The sequence below is a fragment of the Callithrix jacchus genome, chromosome 12 (genome assembly GCF_049354715.1).
Source record: "Callithrix jacchus isolate 240 chromosome 12, calJac240_pri, whole genome shotgun sequence".
Classification (NCBI taxonomy): Eukaryota; Metazoa; Chordata; class Mammalia; order Primates; family Cebidae; genus Callithrix; species Callithrix jacchus.
Window position 1 is genome coordinate 115,132,017 of NC_133513.1, and position 23,885 is coordinate 115,155,901.

The following is a 23,885-nucleotide window of genomic DNA, read 5'->3' on the forward strand; positions in this document are numbered from 1 at the left end:
ACACTGTTGGTGGGAGTGTAAATTAGTTCAACCATTGTGGAAGACAGTGTGGCGATTCCTCAAGGCCTTAGAAATAGAAATTCCATTTGACCCAGCAATCCCATTACTGGGTATATATCCAAAAGACTATAAATCGTTCTACTATAAGGACACATGTACACGAATGTTCATTGCAGCACTGTTTACAATAGCAAAGACCTGGAATCAACCCAAATGCCCATTGATAATAGACTGGATTGGAAAAATGTGGCACATATACACCATGGAATATTATGCAGCAATCAGAAATGATGAGTTTGTGTCGTTTGTAGGGACATGGATGAAGCTGGAAAACATCATCCTCAGCAAACTGACACAAGAAAAGAAAATGAAACACCACATATTCTCACTCATAGGTGGGTGATGAAAAATGAGAACACATGGACACAGAAAGGGGAGCACTAAACAGTGGGGTCTATTGGGGGGAAAAGGGGAGGGCCAGTGGGAGGGGGAGGTGGGGAGGGATAGCCTGGGGAGAAATGCCAAATGTGGGTGAAGGGGAGAAGAAAAGCAAAGCACACTGCCATGTGTGTACCTACGCAACTGTCTTGCATGCTCTGCTCATGTACCCCAAAACCTATAATCCAATAAAAAATTTAAAAAAAAAAAAAAAAAAAAAAGAAAGGAGGTATAAGGAATTTAGGGATTAAAATAACCTGAAGAGACACATTAACTGATCATGATTATAGATCGAATTTGGATTTGATTTTGAACAGGTTGTGAATTTATAAGACAGTTGAAGAAATGTGAACACTGAATGGCTACTCAATGCTATTAAGGAATTATTGATTATTGCAATAAATAGAGATGTGATGAAGAGTGCTTATGGTTATTTTAAGAGCCTGTATCTTATAAAGACACATACTGCAATATTTATCAATAAAATGATGTGCCATCAGGGTTTGACTCAAATTCTTCTGGATAGGGTAGAGGAGTCAGGATGAGGTAAAACCAATGCAACAGCCCTGAGACGGCATGATTGAGGTTAAGCAGTAGGTACATGGGGGTCATTAGATCCATCTCTCCAATTTATATGTTTAAAAATGTTTTTTCAGGTCAGATGGGTAATGTGCCGACGTCATAACAAGGTTCAAAGGTGGCACATCTCACACAAGCGTGTGAACACCCAATCATCGTGCTCATGAACTACAAAAGGATCTTAATATTTTTTATTAAGAAAGTTTCCTGGCTGGGCGCAGTGGCTCATGCCTGTAATCTCAGCACTTTGGGAGGCTGAGGCGGGCAGATCACCTGAGGTCGGGAGTTTGAGACCAGCCTGACCAACATGGAGAAATCCCGTCTCTACTAAAAATACAAAATTAGTCAGGTGTGGTGATGCATCCCTGTAATCTCAGCTACTTGAGAGGCCGAGGCAGGGGAATTGCTTGACCCTGGGAGGTGGAGATCACAGTGAGCCAAGACTGCACCTTTGCACTCCAGCCTGGGCAACAAGAGTGAAACTCCATCTCAAAAAGGAAAAAAAAAAGTTTCCTTTGGCTGGGCGTGATGGCTCATCCACCACACCTGTAATCCCAGCACTCTGGAGGGTGAGGAGGGAGGATTGCTTGAGGCCAGGAATTCAAGACCAGCCTGGGCAATATAGTGAGACCCAGTCTCCATTATTATAAAAACATTTTTTAAGTAATTAAAAAATTTTTTTCTCTCTCTCTCTCTCTTCTTTTTTAAAGGAATAACTGGCAGTCCCAAGGCTGCTGGTCTCTACTGTCTGATCTGATATTATCTTGAATGATTCAACTGACATCATTCAATCATCCCTGTAAATGAATAACATTTGAAACTTAGTCGCAATTCTTGCATCATGAGGCTGACGCTCCTGCAATGTGATAGACTAGCTATTGCCATTGCCTCTTACACAAAGACCTCCTAAAGGAATACAATCTGATCAAAGTTACCCAGAGAAGGACGAAGCATTGGGCCTCCTGCCTTGGCCTCCCAAAGCATTGGGATTACAGGCGTAAGTCATCATGCCCAGTTAAATTCATCTTATTTTCAAGGGTAAATAACAATAGATTTATATAGGCTGTTAATAATAAGTTAATTATGTTCTCCAATTCTTTGTAATCATCAACATTTTTTCCCACTTAAAAGTGGGAAAGAGTGGGATGAGCTGATTTGCTTCATTGGTGATCAAAATTAAATGGGTCCATACTACCTAAATGCATTCAATGCACAGTCCTAGACTGGAAAAAAAAAGTTGAAAGACATTGTTCGGAAAATTGATGAAATGTGATGTCCTGTAGATAACACCACATGTCAATGTTTAATTTCCCAAAAGGTATGCAGTGGTTCTTTCTACTATTCTTGCAGTTTGTCCAAAAGCTTGACATTGTTCAAAAGTACATTTTAAAAAGCAATGAGGAATCTGAGCCCTGGGCACTGCTGACCCTAGAACCCAGCACTTCCATGAGACAGCCAAGTGCCATCGCCTCCCTGCTGTGCACCAGCCAAATACAATACAGTACGTGTCACATGCCCCATGAGCAATGCGGAGTCTGGGATTCAAGGAGAGGAGAGCGTTATACAGCCAAGGAAGAAGTGATTCCTTAAAGGGGCTGCTGAGGGCTGGCGTCAAAAGTTAGAGCCATCAGCACTCTCTCAGGCCAGATGCCTGGGGACTTTTATTACTGAAACAAAATAACAGCAATCAAGACAAAACAAATATCTGTACAGTTTAATCTCTATTTTTACAGGATTTGGCAGGAGCCGGAAGGTCTGGAACAGTAGGCCTTTTTGGGGACTTTGTATTTATTAAAATGGTCTGGACACTGGTTCTTATTATTCTTTCTCTCCCTTTGAAATGGGAATGGAAAGTCTCCTGATAAATGGAGAGAGGCATGGTCCAGATTCTCGTAACTAACTGCTCTCATAATCCCTTTGTGCTCCAATACAAAAATGCATGCTTGAACGTTACCTTTTTAAGAATCCAGGTAACCCCTGTGGGCCATAGAAGCCTGAGGGTGCCTAGGTCCAGAAGCTAAGCAGGGTTGGGCCTGACTGAGCTTAGATGGGGGACCACCTGGAGAGACTGGGGCTAGAGAGTCCAGGTTTTGGCCACCTCACCTTGCTAAACATGCTGGGTGACATTGGAACACAGGGCTCATGATCACACTAATAACAGAACAAGTTTCCATTGGAAAGCTCTGCCCAAAAGAATCCTTCAATTGTTACAAATTTACTGCAAAGAATCTAATTCATCCTTCTTAGAACAGAGATGGAATTTCTGCCTTTAGAATTTGTTTTTTATTTTACAAGTTCTACATTTCAAAGTTAACTTCTCTTGTCAAATACGGAAATTCATCTTCATTAAACAGTACAACAGACAACCAGGCTGCTATGTCATAATGTAACCTTAATTTACATTTAAAAACAAACTTTTAGGGCCAGGCACAGTAGCTCACACCTGTAATCTCAGCACTTTGGAAGGCCAAGGCAGGCGGATCACTTGACGTCAGTAGTTTGAGATTAGCTGGCCAACATGGAGAAACCCCATCTCTACTAAAAATACAAAAAGAAAAAATAGCTGGGTGTGGTGGCATGCACCTGTAATGCCAGCTACTCGGGAGGGTGAGGTGGGAGAATTACTTGAACCTGGGAGGCAGAGGTTACAGTGAGCAGAGATCATGCCCCTGCACTCCAGCCTGGGTGACAGAGCAAGACTCCCTCTCAAAAATAAATACATAAATAAAAATAAATAAATAAATTTTTAGGTTGTGATAAAATAATACACAAAACAAAAAATTTACCATCTTAACCGTTTTTAAGTGTATGGTTCAGTAGAGTTAAGTATATTCACATTGCTAGGCAACCAGTGTCCAGAACTTTCTCATCTTGTAACACTGAGAGTCTATGGCCACCAAGCAATAGCTGCCCGATTCTTCCCCTACCAGTTGCTGCCAACCCCCATTCTCCATTCGGGGAGAGAGGGCCCCCCATGGGGAGCTGTCGTCTACAGCCAACCCTTCTTTCTCCATGAATTCATTGCTCTGGATACCTCATCTAAGTGGCATGACACAGTGTTTGTCTCTTTGTGACTCAACATAACATCCTCAAGATTCACCCATGTCGTAGCATGCATCAGAATCGCCTTCCTAAGGCTGAATCATAGTCTGTCGTATGTATAAGCCACATTTTGCTTATCCAAGAATCATCCATGGGCACCTGTGCTATCCCCACGTCCTGCTTATTGCGAGTAATGCTGCCACAAGCATGGATGTATGAATTGTCTCTTCAAGTTTTCAATTCTCTGGGGTTTATACTGAGAAGTGGAGTTATTGTATCATACGGTACTTCTATTTTTAACTTTTTAAGGAACTGCCATACTGTTTTTGTTTTTTGTTTTTTGTTTTTTTTTTTAAAGATGGAGTTTCACCATGTTGGCCAGGCTGGTCTTGAACTCCTGACCTCAGGTGATGCACCCACCTCAGCCTCCCAAAGTGCTGGGACTGCAGGTATGAGTTACCACGCAAGGTGAACCTTTTACCGCAGTCACATTATTTTACATTCCCAGCAATAGTGCACAAGGACTCCAATTTCTCCACATCCTTACCAACGATTTGTATTTTCTGGGGTTTTTTTAATAGCAGCCATCCTAATGGGTGTGAAGTTTAAAATGTAAGTTTAGAGTTTAGTTTACAGTAAAAGGCTGCTTCAGTCAATGAAATATCTGAAATCAATGAAAAGCCAAATAAAGCATTATCTTATGTTAGGAAAGCACACCCTTTTCTTATTATTTAGCGAAGTATCAGCTGGATTGGAGAGAAATGGCTGAAGCTAAAGAGGCCAGTAAGGAGCTTACTGCAATCACTGAGCTGAGAGCGACTGGGCAGGCGAACCTGAGCAATGTCAAGAAACCTAAGGATAAAGATGCCGGGGACGCTTCAGAGGTGAAACTGACATTGATTTTCAGGTGATTGTATGTTGGACACAAGAAGAGTCAATGATAGCACTGAAGCTGCCAATGCAGATGACCAGGGGAATCAATGTCACACACAGAATGGGAGAGAAGGAGCAAGCGCCGACGGGGAGGACCGTGTTGTGATGAAGGGGCTCAACAGGAGAGTGCAGCTGGGAGCAGAGGTGAGAGGACTGGGTGGGGAGAATCCCAGCTGGGCCCATGAGTGTAGCTGGCACTGCTGAAGGAGATGAATAGAGAAATCACGGGGTCATTGCCACAATAAAGGAATATTTACTAAGCTACCTCATGCAGGTGTGATGCCAACTGTTTCACCCTCAGCAGAGCCAAAAGCACTACCTGACTTTGGCTGAAAGTTTACAGCTAAGGCAGGTAAAACGACAGGCTGGACCCCCGGGTGGGCTAATGAGTGGTACTTTACTCCCTGGCCACAGCTGGCAGGGGACTCTCAGCTCATCATCTGGCAAGATAAAATTTGTTTGTCACAAGGGGGCTTCAGGCAGAAGCACGTCTTAGAGAATCAATGGAGTCTCCTCCTGCTAGCAGGTAAGCTAGCTCTCCCTCCTTACTGTGTTAAAAAAAAAAACAAAAACACCATGCACATTTCCTGACTGTAAAGCCGCGATTATAAGCCATGAAGGTGAAATATAAGAGATTTTGAAGTATGTTTTTGAAGTTGAAAATGCATGTCACCTCAGGTGCATACAGCATCTTGCCAACTGAATACGGAACCAGCTGTCCTGCGGAATAGAATTTGGTGACAAAGCCAATGTTTTTCAGCCATAGCAGAGAGGAAAGAACATGATGTACAAAAAATATTCAAGTCCTGGGCTTTCCACCTTTAACAGAGCCATCAATAAGTTTATATTCAATTATACCAACTACCTCTGACCCATCACACATAATTAATATTTGCAAAGTTGTAGGTTTAAAAAATAAATCTACACGAGCTTGCATACGATGCAGACACATTTGGTTTTGATTCTCTTTGACCTCCTCCAAGAAGTAGTAAAAGATCACCTTTCCCTGGAGACAATATGTAAGTCTGCTCATACATTTCCAAACACAGCATGTGCTTTCAGTCACATGTCTCATTAATGTCAGTGGGATCTGTGTAGGAAGGCACTCAGAGCCCCAAAACTCCCTAAGGAAATGGGGTGCTGGAACAACATTAACAAGGCATCTTATTCTCCACCAGGTCCTGGGAGTCCTGATACTGGTGACTTACTAGATTATCCACTGGCCCAGTAAGGCCCTGCCTCTCGATGATGCATTTAAGATATTAGCACATGTCTTAGACCATTTGCATTGCTGTAACTGGGTAAGTTATAGGAACAGACACTTCTTTCTTACGGTTCTGGTGGCTGGAAAGTCCAAAATCAAGGCACCTTGAATGCTGTGTCCTCACATGGCAGAAGGCCAAAGGACAAAAAAGGAGGGGGGGTGGGCACAACCCCCTCCCATCAAGCTGTTGTATAATAATCTATTTGTGAGGGTGGAATCCCCACAACATAAACACCTCCCGGAAGACCCCATCTTCCAGCATTGTTGCTCTGGGGATGAAGTTTCCAACACGTGAATTTCGGGGGACACATTCAGACCACAGCACACATTCAGAGAGCTGGAGTGAAGACTGGGAGAGCATCTGGAGAAGGCTGTTTGCTGTGTGTGTAGGGACTGCTGGCCTGGCGTAATGGAGGGATGGGCGCTTGTTGGGGACAGACGGAGCAGAGAGGCCTCGTAACTGCACAGTATCAGCCCCACCCAAACAGGTGCCCAGGCAGTAGACAGAAGTCACCTTACACATGAGAAAGGCCCAAGTGGGGCTTTTCCAGTTTTCTTCTTACAAGGCAGGGGAGAGGGGAACCAAAGGCACAACTTAAAGGAAACAAATATTTGTGTGTGTGTGTTTTTTAAATCGTTTGAGACATGAATTGATTGTCTTGACTATCATGTTTCTACACTTCTACAGGAAAGAAAAAAAGATCTAAAATGGATATCTGTATAGATTCTCAAAGAAAAACGCCCAGTGGCCTTAGTGAAGAAAGCCTATATTATTAATGCCAGTTATATGTATCACTTACAATTTTCCGTAGTCTCGTCTTCTTTTTAATCTTCCTTTTCCCTCTGGCAAGGCCTGGTGAAGCCTCTAGAAAGTATTTGCTGAGAGCCTGACGTGCTCCTGGGCCCAGGCAACAGAGCAGCGGACAAGCCAGCGGGGTCCTTCTTCTCAGACTGATAGTTAAAGAAACAAAGACAGCAGCCCATGCCGAGAATTCCACAATGTTCTAATTGCCATGTTGAAAGACGATGGTCGGGTGGCTCCTTTAGATGGGATGGACAGAGGCCTCTGAGGAGATGCCAGCAGAGCCAGGGAAGCAATCAGCACCCCAGTAAGGACAGATGGCAGGGCCACGGCAGGACGGGGGTTCCCTGGGGAGGATGGGCAGTTCAGGCCCTATCCAGGGATTGGGTGTTACGTTTTTCTTGGTGCTGGGTCTGGAGAGGGTAGGACGCTTGTCCAAGCCCCACGGCTCTTTGGTGACAGAGCCAGGATGAGAACTAGGTCTCTTCTTCCCTGCTCTCCACACTGGCTCCACATGGCTAGCCCATCCTCTCTGTGGGGTGTGCATTTGTGTGTTCTTTTTACCTCCAAGTCAGTTCTCTTACCCTTGCCCTCATTCTTGGCTTAACGACCCCCCCCGCACCCCCCTCCCCCCCCGTTTCTTCAAGCCATCCTTTAAATCTTTCCGGCTCACCTTCCTACTGGCATCAACATGTCCTTCTAGCTCTTACAATCAAAGGCAACTCTTGTGGAGGCTCCATGTAACAACAGACACATCATAGTCCCGGGGTGTGACCACAGTGTGGATGATGGTGGCTGAGCCTGGACAAGGAGGGTGGGGGGCCCATGCCGGGTGCTCAGGGGGGAGGGGAATGTGGGGGTGCTCTGTGGCATGCCAAATGCTTCCGGGTTTTCTGCGTCTCACCACAGGAAGCACACCCGTCGTGCTCATCCCTGAGTCTAGCATTGGATTATCAGCAGCCTCTGAACTTTATGGACACGAGCCCCATTGGTAAATGGTGAGCCTGGTAGCAGACGCTGCTATGCCCTGCCCAGATCCCAGCTGCTGTGAATGTTGGCTGCCAGCAGCTGCCCCTTTTGCTGGAGCACTGCCCTAGGCTCACCTGGGAGGTTATGACGCACACCTGAGCACCCCGTCCCCGCCATCTCAGGAGCAGCTCACAGCCAGCGTGTATTTAGGGTCCTCTTCTTCCAATTCCTCTGGGGTGCGACATCTGCTCCTGAGCTCCCTGCAGGGTCAGGCTGAGGCTACAGCCTTGCTTAGTTCCTTCCCTTGCTCTGGTCCCGTTCCCACACTCCTCTTTTCCTGAAAGAACACCCTCAATCCATCGCTTGTCCAAGAATCCAGGTCTGGTTCTGTATCTGGGAAATCTGACCTAAGACAAGCACGAGCCTGCTTCCCGGCCAGCACGTTTGCGGTTATTTACATGTTAAATACATGTACGACTCCCACCAGGCAATAAATATCAAGGCTCTGTATGCACTTAGGGTGAGGTCAGTTGTTAAGGTGCACTGATTATTTTGAAATCGGTGGGTCTTGTTGCCAGATAAGTTGTCAGTTGTTTGAAGAGCCAGGGGCTGAAGGGGACACAGTCGTTTTCTTGCCTGCTTGTGCTTGCAACATTAGAATTCCTTTTAGTCTCTGTATATGTGTGTGTGCGCGCACGCATGTGTGTATACAACTCTCTTTAAAGCCACTTGTCATGTTGTGGGGGTCTATCTAGTAAAAAATATGAATCTACTTAACCTGCGGGTGAGGGAGCCTCGGATATCTTATACCACATTGTATGCTTGATGGTCCGATGCCCTGCAGCCTGTGGGTGTCAAGGCTAATGCTTTTAATAAAAATTAGTGAATGTAATTTCTCCCATTTTTCCAGATGCAAATTACTATAAGAGAATTTCTAGCAAGTCCTGCTGTTCACCAGTGAGGTGTCTGGGCATCTTCGTTACAGAGATCATAGGTTTTCAAAAGCGGTGGGGCCGGGCATGGTGGTGCATGCCTGTAATCACAGCTACCTGGGATGCTGAGGCAGGAGGATCCTTAGTGCCCAGCTGTTCAAGTCCAGCCTGGGCCACACAGAGATACCTTGTCTCTTAAAAAAATAAGTAGGCAACAATGTACACATCAAATATCATGTTGCACATGACAAATACATACAATTTTATCTGTCATTTATAAAAAGAAAAAAATTACTTGGATGTATGTCAAGAAGGTGCTATATCTTTGAATATAGCTTTGTAAAAAGAAAAACTTCTAGGTATACATCCTACAGAAATGCTCGCATATATGCATCAAAAATATATAAGAGAATACTTAAGACATATTGGTAATAGCCAACATTCTGGAGATGACCGAATGCCAACCACTAGTGGGATGGTTAGACTGTGGCAGTTACACAGTGAAATATTAGACAGCAATGAGAATGAATGAGGTCCTGCGTGAGCAAAGATAATGGGCTGTATGTTCCATTTATACACAATTCAAAGAGATGCGGATTCACTATGGCGCTACAGCTCTGCCTTTTGCAAAGGGCAGTGAGTGTGATGCTGGCCGTGTTCTCTACCTTGGCCTGGGGGTGGGACTGGGTAATTTCACTTTGCAGAAATTCATCCAGCTCATATACTTGTAAACCTAAGCGTGTATTTTTCTGCACACGTTATCTATTTTTTTTTTTTAGTTTACTTTGTAAAAGGTGGGTAAAATCAAAGATTTCCCCCAAATATTCCTGTCTAGGACCTTAAGAGTAGGAACAAATTTCCAAGATGGCTGTGGGAGGTTTTTTGAGGGGGGGATTCCGGCCCACTGCCTCCTTCTTAACCAAGCTGGCAACTGTGTGGTGGCGTGATGCTGAGTCCAGGTGGCTTTCTCCGCTGTGATTCCCGCTTCGTTATGCTGCTCTTTCCCGTGCCATGTGTACACACTCATCGACCTGTAGCATCCTAGAGAATCAGGAAGGTGGGTGTTCTGGTGTCCTCTTTAGGGATTGGGCTACTGAGGAGTAGGGACTTTTTTAAGGGCACAAAGCCAGTGAATGGCTCACAATCAGGACTAAGAGCAGGTGATGCCCGGCGCTGTCCTCACTGAGAGAGGTTCTGAGAACCAAACGGACTTTTGAGGAGAGGCCTCATTGTGGCAGAAATCCTGGAGCACAAAGGGTCTTGACAGCCACTACCTGGATCCACTAGAAAGTGAGGGTGCTTGTCGCACCCCCATCAGTCACTCTGGGGACCTCATTATTCTGCTCGTTCTTTTTACGTTAGCAAATCTCCTGTGAAGGTCTGTTACAAAGACATGTCTTTCCTGCATTTGCATCACATTCACTTTGTGATTTTGTACTTGCAATCCAGGAGGCAGCATTCCAGAAAGGAGAATATGGTGTATGAAGAACCCAGTGACACCCTCAGTTAAATCCACATGGCACAAAGAGGCAGCTTGTTCAGAGGACTTGGAAGGCCAGCTTATGAAACCCACACAACCGTGGAGGTAGCATGTTAAAAATACTCTAGAAAAAATAGGGAAATAGGGGTCTCAACGTGTGTGTGTGTGTGTGTGTGTGTGTGTGTGTGTGTAAGGTTTTGCTCTGCACACAGGTTGAATGCAGTGGTGCAATCATAGCTCACTGCAGCCTCCATCTCCCAAGTTCAAGCAATCCTCCTGCTTCCACCTCCTGAGTAGCTGACTACAGGTGCAGGCACTACCACACCCAGCTGGTTTTTCAAATTGTTTTTATTTGTAGTAGAGGCGAGGTCTTGCTGTTAACCCAGGCTGGTCTCAAACTCCTGAGCTCAAGTGATCCTCCAGCCCCAGCGTCCCAGAGTGCTGGGATTAGCCACTGTATTTAACCAGCAACACATTTTAAATGCTTTCCTCACTGATTTGTTTGACTGCGATTTCTTGATTGACCAGCCACTCTGGTCTCCTCAGCCAACCCCTCAGGGTCCACGGGGCTGTATTCATGGCACCTGCCCTGAGGCTTGTTCTGGTGGGAGCCTCTGCCTTTCCGCCCCTCAGACTGAATTGTCCCTATGGGAAAGGCCTAGGATTTGTGCACATTCCACCCTACACCTCTGGGGAAAGCAGCAGACCAACTTCACTGATGGTGAAAAATCATATGGGCTGGTCAACTGCATTTCCAGTGGGCTCCACTTCTGTCCTGGGAGGTGAGTATGTAGCTTCCTCTCCCCTGTGCAGGGAAATGGTGGAGATTCCGCAGACCCTCAATCAGCCACAGCAACTTGCCACCAGCATTTAAAGTTACGTCTGCGACTGCCAGACAGAAAGCTGTTTGCAGACAACGGCACGCCAGCCACGCAAGCAACCCTCGGCAAGATGCTCCCCTTGGCCAGTTCAGCCGCACCCATGACTTTCCTTCAAGTTCTCTATATTTCAGCCAAATTAAGCCTCGAGCTGTTCCCTATACATGCCCTGTGTTCCTATCTCTGCCCAGGACTGTATTCCTCTGCCCGGAACACTCTCACCCGCTTTCTTTCCTAAAATCAACTTGAGGTCAAAGATCAGCTGTCTCAGGAGACCTCTTTGCCTTCAGTTAGAGACCAGCCCTTCTTCCTAAGAACAGCCAGAGATTTCATCTGTACTCTTAGATCCCTTCTCATTCCAGCTCATGGTTTTGACTTTATCCTCTGAGACTCTGAACTCCTGAAGAGCAAAGAACATGACTTTTCCCCCTCTGAATTCCCAGTCATGCTACGTGTTCGTGTTTTCACAGTTTAATTCCAACAACACACATTAATTGGCACCGCTTCAAAAAGCCCTTCCCTGACCACCCTGTCCAAAGTGCGCTTTTGTACCATTAAGAACAATCCAATGTCCTTTTAAATGTATTCTTTTACTTGTAAATTCCCTTTCTCCCTAGAATGCAATTCCAATCTGTCTTACCTCTGTATTAGTCTATTCTCACCTTGCTATAAAGAACTACCCAAGATTGGATAATTTATGAAGAAAAGAGGTTTAACTGACTCACAGTTCCGCGTCTTAACAGGAAGCTTGGCTGGGAGGCCTCAGGAAACTTACAGTCATGGCAGAAGGGGAAGCAAGCATGTCTTGCCACGATGGAGCAGGAGAGAGGGCACTTAAAGGGGAAGTGCCTTACTTTTAAACCATCAGATATCATGAGAATTCACTAAGTATCACGAAAACAACAGGGAGGAACCTGTTCCCATGATCTAATCACCTCCCACCAGGTCCCTCCCTGACAAGTGGGGGTTACAATTCAACATGAGGACACAGAGCCAAACCACACCAACCTCAGCAGCAAGTATAATAGCATAGGGTAGGTGCTCAAATAGTTGTTGGATGAAGGTGTCAGCTATGGAGTGAATGCCTGGAGCATATATGTGTGACTTCGGTTTTGCACAGAGCTTTCAAAGAGCAAGCAGGTTGAGAGCCCCAGGCCTCTATGAGAGTGATCAATCCGTGGTCCAAGATGTGTGGGGTTAGTGTTAGGTCTGTGTGCCCACAGCACACCCTGGCACCACCCCTCCTTGCCAGCCCATTGGAATGGGCGTGTTCTGCCATCGGGTGATGTGCTGATTCTCTGCAAATGTCATCGTTTGCTCATCTCCATATGCAGGTCCCAGTTCAAGTGAGAGGAACAGCACACCTCATATGTTTGGGCCTGTGCTTAAATCCTTTACCAGCTTCAAGGAAAAGCATCAGTCTCATAAAATTTAGGAAGAGTTAACAGAAATTAAGAGCAAGTAAATCAAAATAGCAGCAATATCTTTCTAATGACCTTCGGCCTCACTCCACCCTCCTGAACAATTTCAAGGCTCTGCGGCCACGTGAAACCCTGAGGGAAGGTGAACTTCTGTTTCACTTGCCACTGGGACGGCATCGAGAGCTCTCTTCTGCATTTGCAGAGGTTTCTTTGCAAGGCTTCCCCCTCCTTTATGATCTCAATTAGGGGAAAGTGGACTATTCCCAGGGTGAAGTGTGTTCCGCATGTATAAAAATGCCTTTGTGTCCGTTACTAGAATGTCTTACCATTTGCAAAATGAATTTAAGAGGAAAAGTCCAAATTAAATAGGGATTACACTGATCCCTTTTAAGAATTTTCAATTCATATTGGCACATTCTATTTTCTGGTGTGTGAGCTAAACCAAAAACAGTCTTGCCCCAAGTGCTGGGATCTACATACCCATTAGGCCAGGAATTCATTATGCAAAGCAGCTATTCTAGCAACCGCCAAGTGTCCCAAGACAATTTCCCTCGTATGTGCGTCTCCTGCTGGGAGGCACGTCAGCCCCCGCTGTGCACGAGCTCCTTTATTTGCTCCTGTCTCTTGCTGTTCATTTGGCAGCAGGTGACCATGAAGGTGCCTGCCTCGGCTCAGACGTCCACGCCAGCACCGCCTTCATCTCTGGGAACGCTCCCCAAGCACCTATTCCTCTCACTCCCACCTGTCTGTTTCCAGGGAACAAAAGAGCAGGCAGAACAAAGGGAGCATTTCTTAGAGATTATCTTTAGTAGCTGCACATTCAAAAGCAGATAGACTGGCACTTTCCTAGGGTTACAAAGCGAAACTCACTTCTATACCTCACGTTTACCACTCTTCTGCATGAGTGTTTCTGTTGTTCGTAATGTGTTCGGAGCCTGCAAAACTCAATATGGTCCACTTTGGACTCGCTCCTTGGGAAAGCTTCCTAGATATTTCCAGGGAGTCCCAAGCAGCTCTAGGAGCAAGCCCTGCTTGGGGGCCTGGATGCTGGGATTCAGCCTCTGCACAGCACATGGGTGTTTTCTCTAGGAGCTTTCTCTAATGAGTCCAGCCTTTCTTTAGCTCCCTTGACTGAGACCAACACCCACCATTCCTGTGACCCCCAGTTGCATGATTGGTCTTCTAGAACCTTATGAAAGAAATGCAACATTAGGAAGGGATGCTGATCATACATATACATACATACATACATACATACATATACACACATACATACATATACATACATACATACATACATATACACACATATACATACATACATACATATACATACATACACACACATATATACATACATACATATACATACGTACATACATACACATACACACATATACATACATACATATACATACATACATATACATAGATACATACATATATACATACATACATATACATACATACATACATATACATACATATATACATGCATATACATACATACATACATATATACATACATACATATACATACATACATACATACACATACACATATACATACATACACATACGTACATACATACATACATATACATACATATACATACATATATAGACATACATACATATATACATACATGCATACATACATACATATACATACATACATACATATATGTATCTGTGGAGTTTCGCTTGTTACGCAGGCTGGGATGCAATGGCGTGATCTCTGTTCACGGCAAACTCCGCCTCCTAGGTTCAAGCGATTCTCCTGCCTCAGCCTTCCGAGTAGCTGGGATTACAGGCACCCACCACCATGCCCAGCTAATTTTGTATTTTTAGTAGGGACAGGGTTTCTCCATGTTGGTCAGGCTGCTCTCAAACTCCCAACCTCAGGTGATCCACCCACCTAGGCCTTCCAAAGTACTGGGATTACAGGCACAAGCCACCGTGCCTGGCCAGGATGCTTTTATACACAGGTGCTAATTAGGAGGTGACATCTGAAGGGGACCCAGAAGATTGGAAGCTGTGGCACTTGAAGGGGAGGGAGTAGGGCTGAGGAGGAAACAGACCTGGTGAAGATCAAGAAACAGGAAAGAAAGAGCTGAGACTGCAGTGTGTGGAAGGAGGATAAAGGGAAGGGCTGGAAGGAAAGTCCGGGCACGCCAGGTGTATGGGCCAGTTTAGACTTCAATAGGCAGGCAGTGAGGGGCTGGCTGAGATTGGGCGGGAAGAGACAGATCTTCTGGCCGCCCTATTGAGTAGGTGAACCTGGCGGCATCTGTGTAATGGGGCTGGGGTGGCCACTGGTTGAAAGGCTGCTGCAATAATCCAAATAAAACACACCTAGGGCTGCCCCTGGCCAGTGAGGCTGGAGAGACAGAGAACAGCTTGGGAGACTGGGATGCATCAGACACAGGATCCCGTAACTAGATCATGACTGGCAGAAACTCCTGCTTAAATGAAGACCTCTGCTCACCATTGCTGTAGCTGCAGAAGAATTCATTCGAAGACAACCCAAATCTGGGAAAACAAATCAGAACAACAATGTGGGAAATGGGAAAGAGAATTTGTATATTTATTTGATATAAATATAATTATATCAAAATGTTTTATAGCAAAAACATTGGCCCAATGGATCAAAAGAAGGGTTTACCTTTATATGTAATATAACTTAAACAAAAAAAAAAGGAAAAGGGAAGGAGGCTTCTTCTGCCCCCTGGTGGCTTTTGGGGAAACGCCACTGAAAGGGCAGAAAGCAAAGGGGACCAGTTTCTTTCCACTTTGTACCAAGGTTCAACTGAGCACGCAGCACCCTGAACAGTAAGGGAGAGGTGCAGAGGGCTCCCTCCCCTCTCACACCATCTCTCTCTCTCTGTCAAGCGTGGGTCACAGCCAGTGTCTCCTCCGCTGGGTCCAAGCCAGTGGCTCTGACTGGGTAGACAGCAGAGTCGCAGTTGAGGTTCTAACTGCTTCCATCAGGGCTCTCAGAGCAGCTGCTAGAAGGGCATGGGGAACAGAGCATTTCTGACAGTGTCAGGAAAACATCCCCCTGGCTTCCCTGTGTCCGAGCCTGAAGACCCAGGGGCCGAACACAGCCATGCACACAGCGGAACTCGCCACAGCCTTTTAACGAGACTGCAGAAAACAGAAGATGTCCAAATAGGAACAGCTCTGGATTGCAGTTCCCAGCAAAAATGCAGAGGGTAAGTAATCACCGCATTTCCAAATGAATTTTTACTGCCCACAGACCAGGAGATTCCCAGGCAGAAAAGAACCACGAGTCCCCAGTGCAGCTGTTTCAGCTGGTGCCACGGGTCTCCGCACAGAAACTCACACAAATCTGGGTACCATTTCAACTGGTGACTGGAACGCCTGGGAGGCAGAGTCGCCCGTTCAACTGAAAAAAAGGGGGCTGAAACAGGGAGCCAGGTGATCTGGCTCAGTGGGTCCCACCCACATGAATATCAGCAGTTGAAAATGCTCTGGATTGAAAGTTTCCCAGCAAGCACAGCTGGACCTGGGACAGTCCAGCTCTGTTGGGGGAAGGGCATCCACCATTACCAAAGTTGTCCACCGCTACCAAGGCAGCCCGCCATTACTGAGGCAGTCCTCCACTATTGAGGCAGTCCACCATTACAGAGACAGACTGCCATTACTGAGACAGTCCATCATTACAGAGGCAGACTGCCATTACTGAGGCAGTTCTAACAATACCCCTATAAACCAAATGGCAAGGAAGTTCACACAGTAGCTGGGCAGAGCCCATGGCAGCTCAGCAATGCCTTTGCTGGCAGACTGTGACTAGGCTACCTCCTTGCTGGGCAGGGCATCTCTTTAAAAAGGCAGGAGCATGTCAGGAACTTATAAATAAAGCCCTACCTAACTGGGACAGAGCACCTGGGAAATAAAGGTGGTTATGAGTTTCGCTGCAGCAGACTTAAATGTACCTGCCCAGCAGCTCTGAACAGAACAATGGAGCTCACCATCAGCACTTGAGCTTCTATAAGGGACAGACTGTCTCCCCAAACAGCTCCCTGACCCCTATGTAACTAAAGAGACACCTCATAAAGGAGAGCTCAGGCTGACATCTGGTGGGTATCCTTCCGGGACAAAGATAAAAGAAGAAGAAACTGGCAGCAGCCCTTACTGTTCTGCAGCTGCTGCAGGTGAGCCCCAGGCAAGCAGGGTCTGGAGTGGACCTCCAGCAGTCCTAAAGCAGGGGGCCCTGACTGTTAGAAGGAAAACTAAGAAACAGAAAGAAATAACTTCATCAGTAACAAAAAGGACATTCACTCAGAGACCCCATTTGAAAGTCACCAACCACAAAGACCACAGGTGGATAAATCCACAAAGATGGAAAGAAATCAGTGCAAAAAAGATGAAAATACTCAAAACCAGAATGCCTCTCCTCCTCCAAGGGACCATAACTCCTCACCAGCAAGGGAACAAGGCTGGATGGAGAATAAGTCTGATGAATTGACAGAAACAGGCTTCAGAAGGTGGGTAATAGAAAACTTCTCTGAGCTAAAAGATCATATTCTAACCCAATGCAAAGAAACTAAGAACCTTGAAAAAAGGTTTGATGAAATGCTGACAAGAATAAATAGCTTAGAGAGGAATATAAATGAATTGATGGAGCTGAAAAACACAAGATGAGAACTTTGCAAAGCATACACAAGTTTCAATAGCTGAATCAACCAAGCAGAAGAAAGGATATCAGAGATTGAAGATCAACTCAATGAAATAAAATGGGAAGGCAAATTAGAGAAAAAAGAGTAAAAAGAAATGAACAAAGCCTCCAAGAAATATGGGATTACGCGAAAAGACCCAATCTATGTTTGATAGGTGTACCTGAATGTGACAGAACAAATGAATCCAAGCTGGAAAACACTCTTCAGGATATTATCCAGGAGCACTTCCCCAACCTAGCAAGGCAGGCCAACATTAAAGTCCAGGAAATACAGAGAATACCACAAAGATATTCCTCAAAAAGAGCAACCCCAATGCACATAATCGTCAGATTCACCAGGGTTGAAATGAAGGGAAAAATGCTAAGGGCAGCCAGAGAGAAAGGTTGGGTTAGACACAAAGGGAAGCCCATCAGACTCACAGTGGATTTCTCCTCAGGAACCCTACAAGCCAGAAGAGAGTGGGGGCCAATATTCAACATCCTTAAAGAAAAGAACTTTCAACCTAGAATTTCATATCCAGCCAAACTAAGCTTCATAAGCAAAGGAGAAATAAAATCCTTTGTGAACAAGCAATTTCTCAGAGATTTCATCACCACCAGGCCTGCTTTACACGAGCTCCTAAAAGCAGCACTAAACATAGAAAGGAAAACCAGTACCAGTCACTCCAAAAACATACCAAATGGTAAAGAGCATTGACACAATGAAGAAACTACATCAACTAATGGGCAAAACAACCAGCTAGCATCAAAATGGCAGGATCAAATCAACACATAACAATATTAACCTTAAATGTAAATGGGCTAAATGCCCCAATCAAAAGACACAGACTGGCAAATTGTATAAAAACTCAAAACCCATCCATCTCCTGTATCCAGGAAACCCATCTCACATGCAAGGACACACATAGGCTCAAAATAAAAGGATGGAGGAAGATCTATCCAGCAAATGGAGAGCAAAAAAAAGCAGGAGTTGCAATCCTAGTCTCTGATAAAATGGACTTTAAACCAACAAAGATCAAAAGAGACAAAGAAGGGAATTACATAACGGTAAAAGGATCAATGCAACAAGAAGAGCTAATGATCCTAAATATATACGCACCCAATACAGGAGCACCCAGATACATAAAGCAAGTTCTTAATGACTTACAAAGAGACTTAGACTCCCACACGATAATAGTGGGAGATTTTAACAATCCAGTCAATATTAGACAGATCAATGAGACAGAAAATTAACAAGCATATCCAGGACTTGAACTCAGAACTGGACTAAGCAAACCTAATAGACATTTACAGAACTCTCCACCCCAAATCCACAGAATATACATTCTTCTCAGCACCACATCACACCTACTCTAAAACTGACCACATAATTGGAAGTAAATCACTCCTCAGCAAATGCAAAAGAACAGAAATCATAACAGACAGTCTCTCAGACCACAGTGCAATCAAATTAGAACTCAGAATTCAGAACTAACTCAGAACTACATAACTTCATGGAAACTGAACAACTGGCTCTTGAATGTTGACTGGATAAACAATGAAATGAAGCCAGAAATAAAGATGTTTTTCAAAACCAAGGAGAACAAAGACACAACATACCAGAATCTCTGGGACACATTTAAAGCAGTGTCCAGAGGAAAATTTATAGCAATAAATGCCCACATGAGAAGCAAAGAAAGATCTAAAATCAACACCCTATCATCAAAACTGAAAGAGCTAGAGGAGCAAGATCAAAAAACTCAAAAGCTAGCAGAAGACAAGAAATAACTAAGATCAGAGCAGAACTGAAGGAGATAGAGACACAAAAGAAACCCTTCAAAAATTAATAAATCCAGGAGCTGGTTTTTTGAAAAGATCAACAAAAAAGACAGACCTCTAGCCAGATTAATAAAAAAGAAAAGAGAGAATAATCAAACAGATGCAATAAAAAATGAAAAAGGCGATGTCATCAGATTCCACAGAAATACAAACCACCATTAGAGATTATTACAAACAACTCTATGCACATAAACCAGTAAACCTGGAAGAAATGGATAAATTCCTGGACACTTACATCCTCCCAAACCTAAACCAGGAAGAAGTTGAAACCCTAAATAGACCAATAACAAGGGCTGAAGTTGAGGCAGTAATTAATAGCCTACCAACCAAAAAAAAAAAAACCCCAGGTCCAGATGGGTTCACAGCCAAATTCTACCAGACATACAAAGAGGAGGTGGTACCGCTCCTTCTGAAACTATTCCAAACAATCGAAAAAGAGGGAATCCTCCCCATATCATTTTATGAGACCAACATCACACTGATACCAAAACCCGGCAGAGACTCAGCAAGAAAAGAAAACTTCAGGCCAATATCCATGATGAACACAGATGCAAAAATCTTCAATAAAGCACTGGCTAACCGATTGCAACAGCACATCAAAAAGCTTATCCATTGGCCGGGCGCGGTGGCTCAAGCCTGTAATCCCAGCACTTTGGGAGGCCAAGGCGGGTGGATCATGAGGTCAAGAGATCGAGACCATCCTGGTCAACATGGTGACACCCTGTCTCTATTAAAAATACAAAAAATTAGCTGGGCATGGTGGCGCGTGCCTGTAATCCCAGCTACTCAGGAGGCTGAGGCAGGAGAATTGCCTGAACCCAGGAGGTGGAGCTTGCAGTGAGCCGATTGCGCCATTGCACTCCAGCCTGGGTAACAAGAGCGAAACTCCATTTCAAAAAAAAAAAAAAAGCTTATCCATCAGGATCCAGTAGGCTTCATCCCAGGGATGCAAAGCTGGTTCAACATAGGCAAGTCTATAAATGTAATTCACCACAGAAACAGAACCAAAGACAAAAACCACTTGATTATCTCAATAGATGCAGAGGAGGCCTTCAACAAAATTCAACAGCCCTTTATTTTAAAAACTCTCAATAAACTAGGTATCGATGGAATGTATCTCAAAATAATAAAAGCTATTTATGACAAACCCACAGCCGATATCATACTGAACAAGCAAAAACTGGAAGCATTCCCTTTGAAATCTGGCACTAGACAAGGATGCCCTCTCTCACCACTCCTATTCAATATAGTATTGGAAGTTCTAGCCAGAATAATCAGGCAAGAAAAAGAAATAAAGGGTATTCAATTAGGAAAGGAGGAAGTCAAATTGTCTCTGTTTGCAGACGACATGATTGTATGTTTAGAATACCCTATCGTCTCAGCCCAAAATCTCTTTAAACTGATAAGCAACTTCAGAAAAGTCTCAGGATACAAAATCAATGTGCAAAAATCACAAGGATTCCTATACACTAATAACAGACCTAAAGAAAGCCAAATCAAGAATGAACCACCATTCACAATTGCTACAAAGAGAATAAAATACTTAGGAATGTAACTAACAAAGGATGTAAAGGACCTCTTCAAGGAGAACTACAAACCACTGTTCGAGGAAATACGAGAGGACACAAACAGATGGAGAAACATTCCATGCTCCTGGTTAGGAAGAATTAATATCATGAAAATGGCCATACTGCCCAAAGTAATTTATAGATTCAATGCTATCCCCATCAAACCACCAATGACCTTCTTCATAGAACTGGAAAAAAAACCACCTTAAACTTCATATGGAACCAAAAGTGAGCCTGTATAGCCAAGTCAATTCTAAGCAAAAAGAACAAAGCTGGAGGTATCATGCTACCTGACTTCAAACTATACTACAAGGCTAACATAATCAAAACAGCACGGTACTGGTACCAAAACAGAGATATAGACCAATGGAACAGAACAGAGGCCTCAGAGGCAACACCACACATCTACAACCATCTGATCTTTGACAAACCTCATAAAAACAAGCAATGGGGAAAGGATTCCCTGTTTCATAAATGGTGTTGGGAAAACTGGCTAGCTATGTGCAGAAAGCAGAAACTGGACCCCTTCCTGACACCTTACACTAAAATTAAGCCCAGATGGATTAAAGACTTAAACATAAGACCTAACACCATAAAAACCTTAGAAGAAAACCTAGGCAAAACCATTCAGGACATAGGCATAGGCAAGGACTTCATGACTAAAACACCAAAAGCAATGGCAACAAAAGCCAAAATAGACATATGGGATCTGATTAAACTCCAGAACTTCTGTGCGGCAAAAGAAACAATCATTAGAGTGAACCAGCAACCAAGAGAATGGGAAAAAATTTGTTGCAATCTACCCATCAGACAAAGGACTTACATCCAAAATCTACAAAGAACTAAAACAGATTTACAAGAAAAAAAAAAAAACCCATACAAAAGTGGGCAAAGGATATGAACCGTTTTCAAAAGAAGACATATATGAGGCCAACAAACATATGAAAAAAAGCTCATCATCACTGGTCATTAGAGAAATGTAAATCAAAACCACATTGAGATACCATCTCACGCCAGTTAGAATGGCGATCATTAATAAAATCTGGAGACAACAGATGCTGAAGAGGATGTGGAGAAAAAGGAACACTTTTACACTGTTGGTGGGAATGTAAATTAGTTCACCTATTATTGAAGACAGTGTGGTGCTTCCTCAAGGACCTAGAAAGAGAAATTCCATTTGACCCAGCAATCCCATTACTGGGTATATACCCAAAGGATTATAAATCGTTCTACTGTAAGGACACATGCACACATATGTTCATTGCAGCACTATTTACAATAGCAAAGACTTGGAACAAACCCAAATGCCCATCGATGATAGACTGGACAGGGAAAATGTGGCACATATACACCATGGAATACTATGCAGCCATAAAAAATGATGAGTCTGTGTCCTTTGCAGGGACATGGATGAACCCAGAAACCATCATTCTCAGCAAACTGACACAAGAACAGAAAATCAAACACCTCATGTTCTCACTCATAGGCAGGTGTTGAACAATGAGAACGCATGGACACATGGAGGGGAGCATCACACACTGAGGTCTGTTGGGGGGGAGTAGGGGAGAGAGAGTTGGGGGTAGGGAGTTGGGGAGGGATAACATGGGGAGAAATGCCAGATATAGGGGATGGGGTGGAGGCAGCAAACCACACTGCCATGTATGTATCTATGCAACAGTCCTGCATGTTCTTTACATGTACCCCAGAACCTAAAATGCAATTATATATATAATAGAAAAGAAAATAAAGAAAGACTTGGCTTTACCACATTAAAAAAAATCAGATATAGTTAACACGACAAAATAAGAAAAATCATACAGTAGTGGAAGATATTTTAAATCTACGCTACCTACTTCATTTTATCCATCAATAATTACATGCCAAGAGAGATGAAATGGCTTGCCAAGGTCATAGATCATTAAAGGCATAATTGGGATCAACAACCCAAGTCTTCTTCTAACTCTTAAGCTACTTCTCTTTCCACTATCCTATACTCTTATATGTAACCTTTACAAGAAATAACATATTAGTTCAAAAAAGCTGTTTAAGAAAGATAACATCTGAGAAGCCAAACTGTCAATTTGAAAAGATGTTCAGATTTGTTTTCCTTTAATTATATTTGAATGAAATAATCTTTGTTTTAAAATAAAATAGTAACAATTTTTTAGAAAGACTGCAGAAAACAACAATTAACTACATAAACACCTGTTTTTGGCAAATGCTGCAGATCTATTTCCAAATCGTGTCTTCCAGCCCCGTCTCCCTCCCACTGAGGCAGCCTCCCACAGTGCCCCAACGTCACCACTTTTGCAATCCAAAAAATTTGGTTTTGGTGTCCCAGTTTGTCCCAGCTGCTCCTCTGCTAACCTGTGCGGCTCTGTGAAAAGCCAATTTTAAGATCTGATGCCTCCTCCGGAATTCGCCCGCATGTGGAAGAATGATGCAAAAGGAGGTAAAAAGACCGGAGCAGTTGGGGGCAAGATGGAAACAGTCGTGTCATTATCAGTTAGACCGTAACTGCATGCGGCAGCGCGCTGAGCCAGACAATCAGCAGAGCCCGTGAAATGTTGCCGGTTTTCCAGATAGCCCATTCAGTTTTGTCTCAAGCAAAACAAACAAAAATGTGCATAATTGTACCCAGGCTTCAAGCCTGTTTTATTTCTCCATTATACCAAGGAAAAGTCAAATGGTGGCCCCACCAGAGTGAGACGCCCGTGTGGGTTCCTGTGAATGATTGTTTATCCACATGCAATTAGAGAGAAGCAGCTATTAGAGGGTTTTCAGCCTGCTGACATTAGGGTCTCCTGTGAGCAGGTATTTAAAATGGATTCTAATTCCACGGTCTTGAAGGCCTGCTCCAATATCATGAATTTTGCAGATAACTGTAATTTCTCCTGTAATAGACCCTTTTGATTGCTTAAACTATGAAATATTTCAATTGCATTACACATTTGCTTCTCAGAGAGTATATGGAATGTATTTTAACCATTTCCTGGACAATTCAACATTGTCATGACCAAAGTTAACTCTCCAACTGGCCTGAAACTACCATGTTGTTT

General features: G+C 43.9%; 1 protein-coding gene, 1 long non-coding RNA gene and 1 other non-coding gene across 6 annotated transcripts in view; 1 reads left to right on the top strand and 2 right to left on the bottom strand.

The window, feature by feature from the left end:
• Positions 1-23,334, bottom strand: part of LOC118146411 (uncharacterized) — a 133,946-nt gene extending 110,612 nt beyond the window's left edge. For 2 of the 4 annotated variants that reach the window (XR_004732208.3, XR_013525159.1), the window contains exons 1-2: positions 23,194-23,324; positions 15,227-15,270 (exon numbers count right to left, since the gene is read on the bottom strand). Coding sequence is in view for 1 of the 4 variants with exons in the window: in XM_078346694.1 (XP_078202820.1) it covers positions 15,227-15,270; positions 23,194-23,326 (177 nt within the window). In the remaining 3 variants the exon portion in view is untranslated. Of the gene's footprint in view, positions 1-7,056; positions 13,928-14,418; positions 14,500-15,226; positions 15,271-23,193 lie in introns of all 4 variants that reach the window. The other 2 variants (XR_008475710.2, XM_078346694.1) reach the window with 2 other exon arrangements.
• On the bottom strand, positions 1,094-1,197 carry LOC118146593 (small nucleolar RNA U13). The gene has a single exon (XR_004732443.1). It is a non-coding gene; the product is annotated as a small nucleolar RNA U13 (small nucleolar RNA).
• Positions 7,875-23,278, top strand: LOC144578766 (uncharacterized). The gene is made up of 3 exons (XR_013525163.1): positions 7,875-8,056; positions 10,409-10,544; positions 23,080-23,278. It is a non-coding gene; the product is annotated as an uncharacterized LOC144578766 (long non-coding RNA).
• Positions 23,335-23,885: the final 551 nt, after the last annotated feature.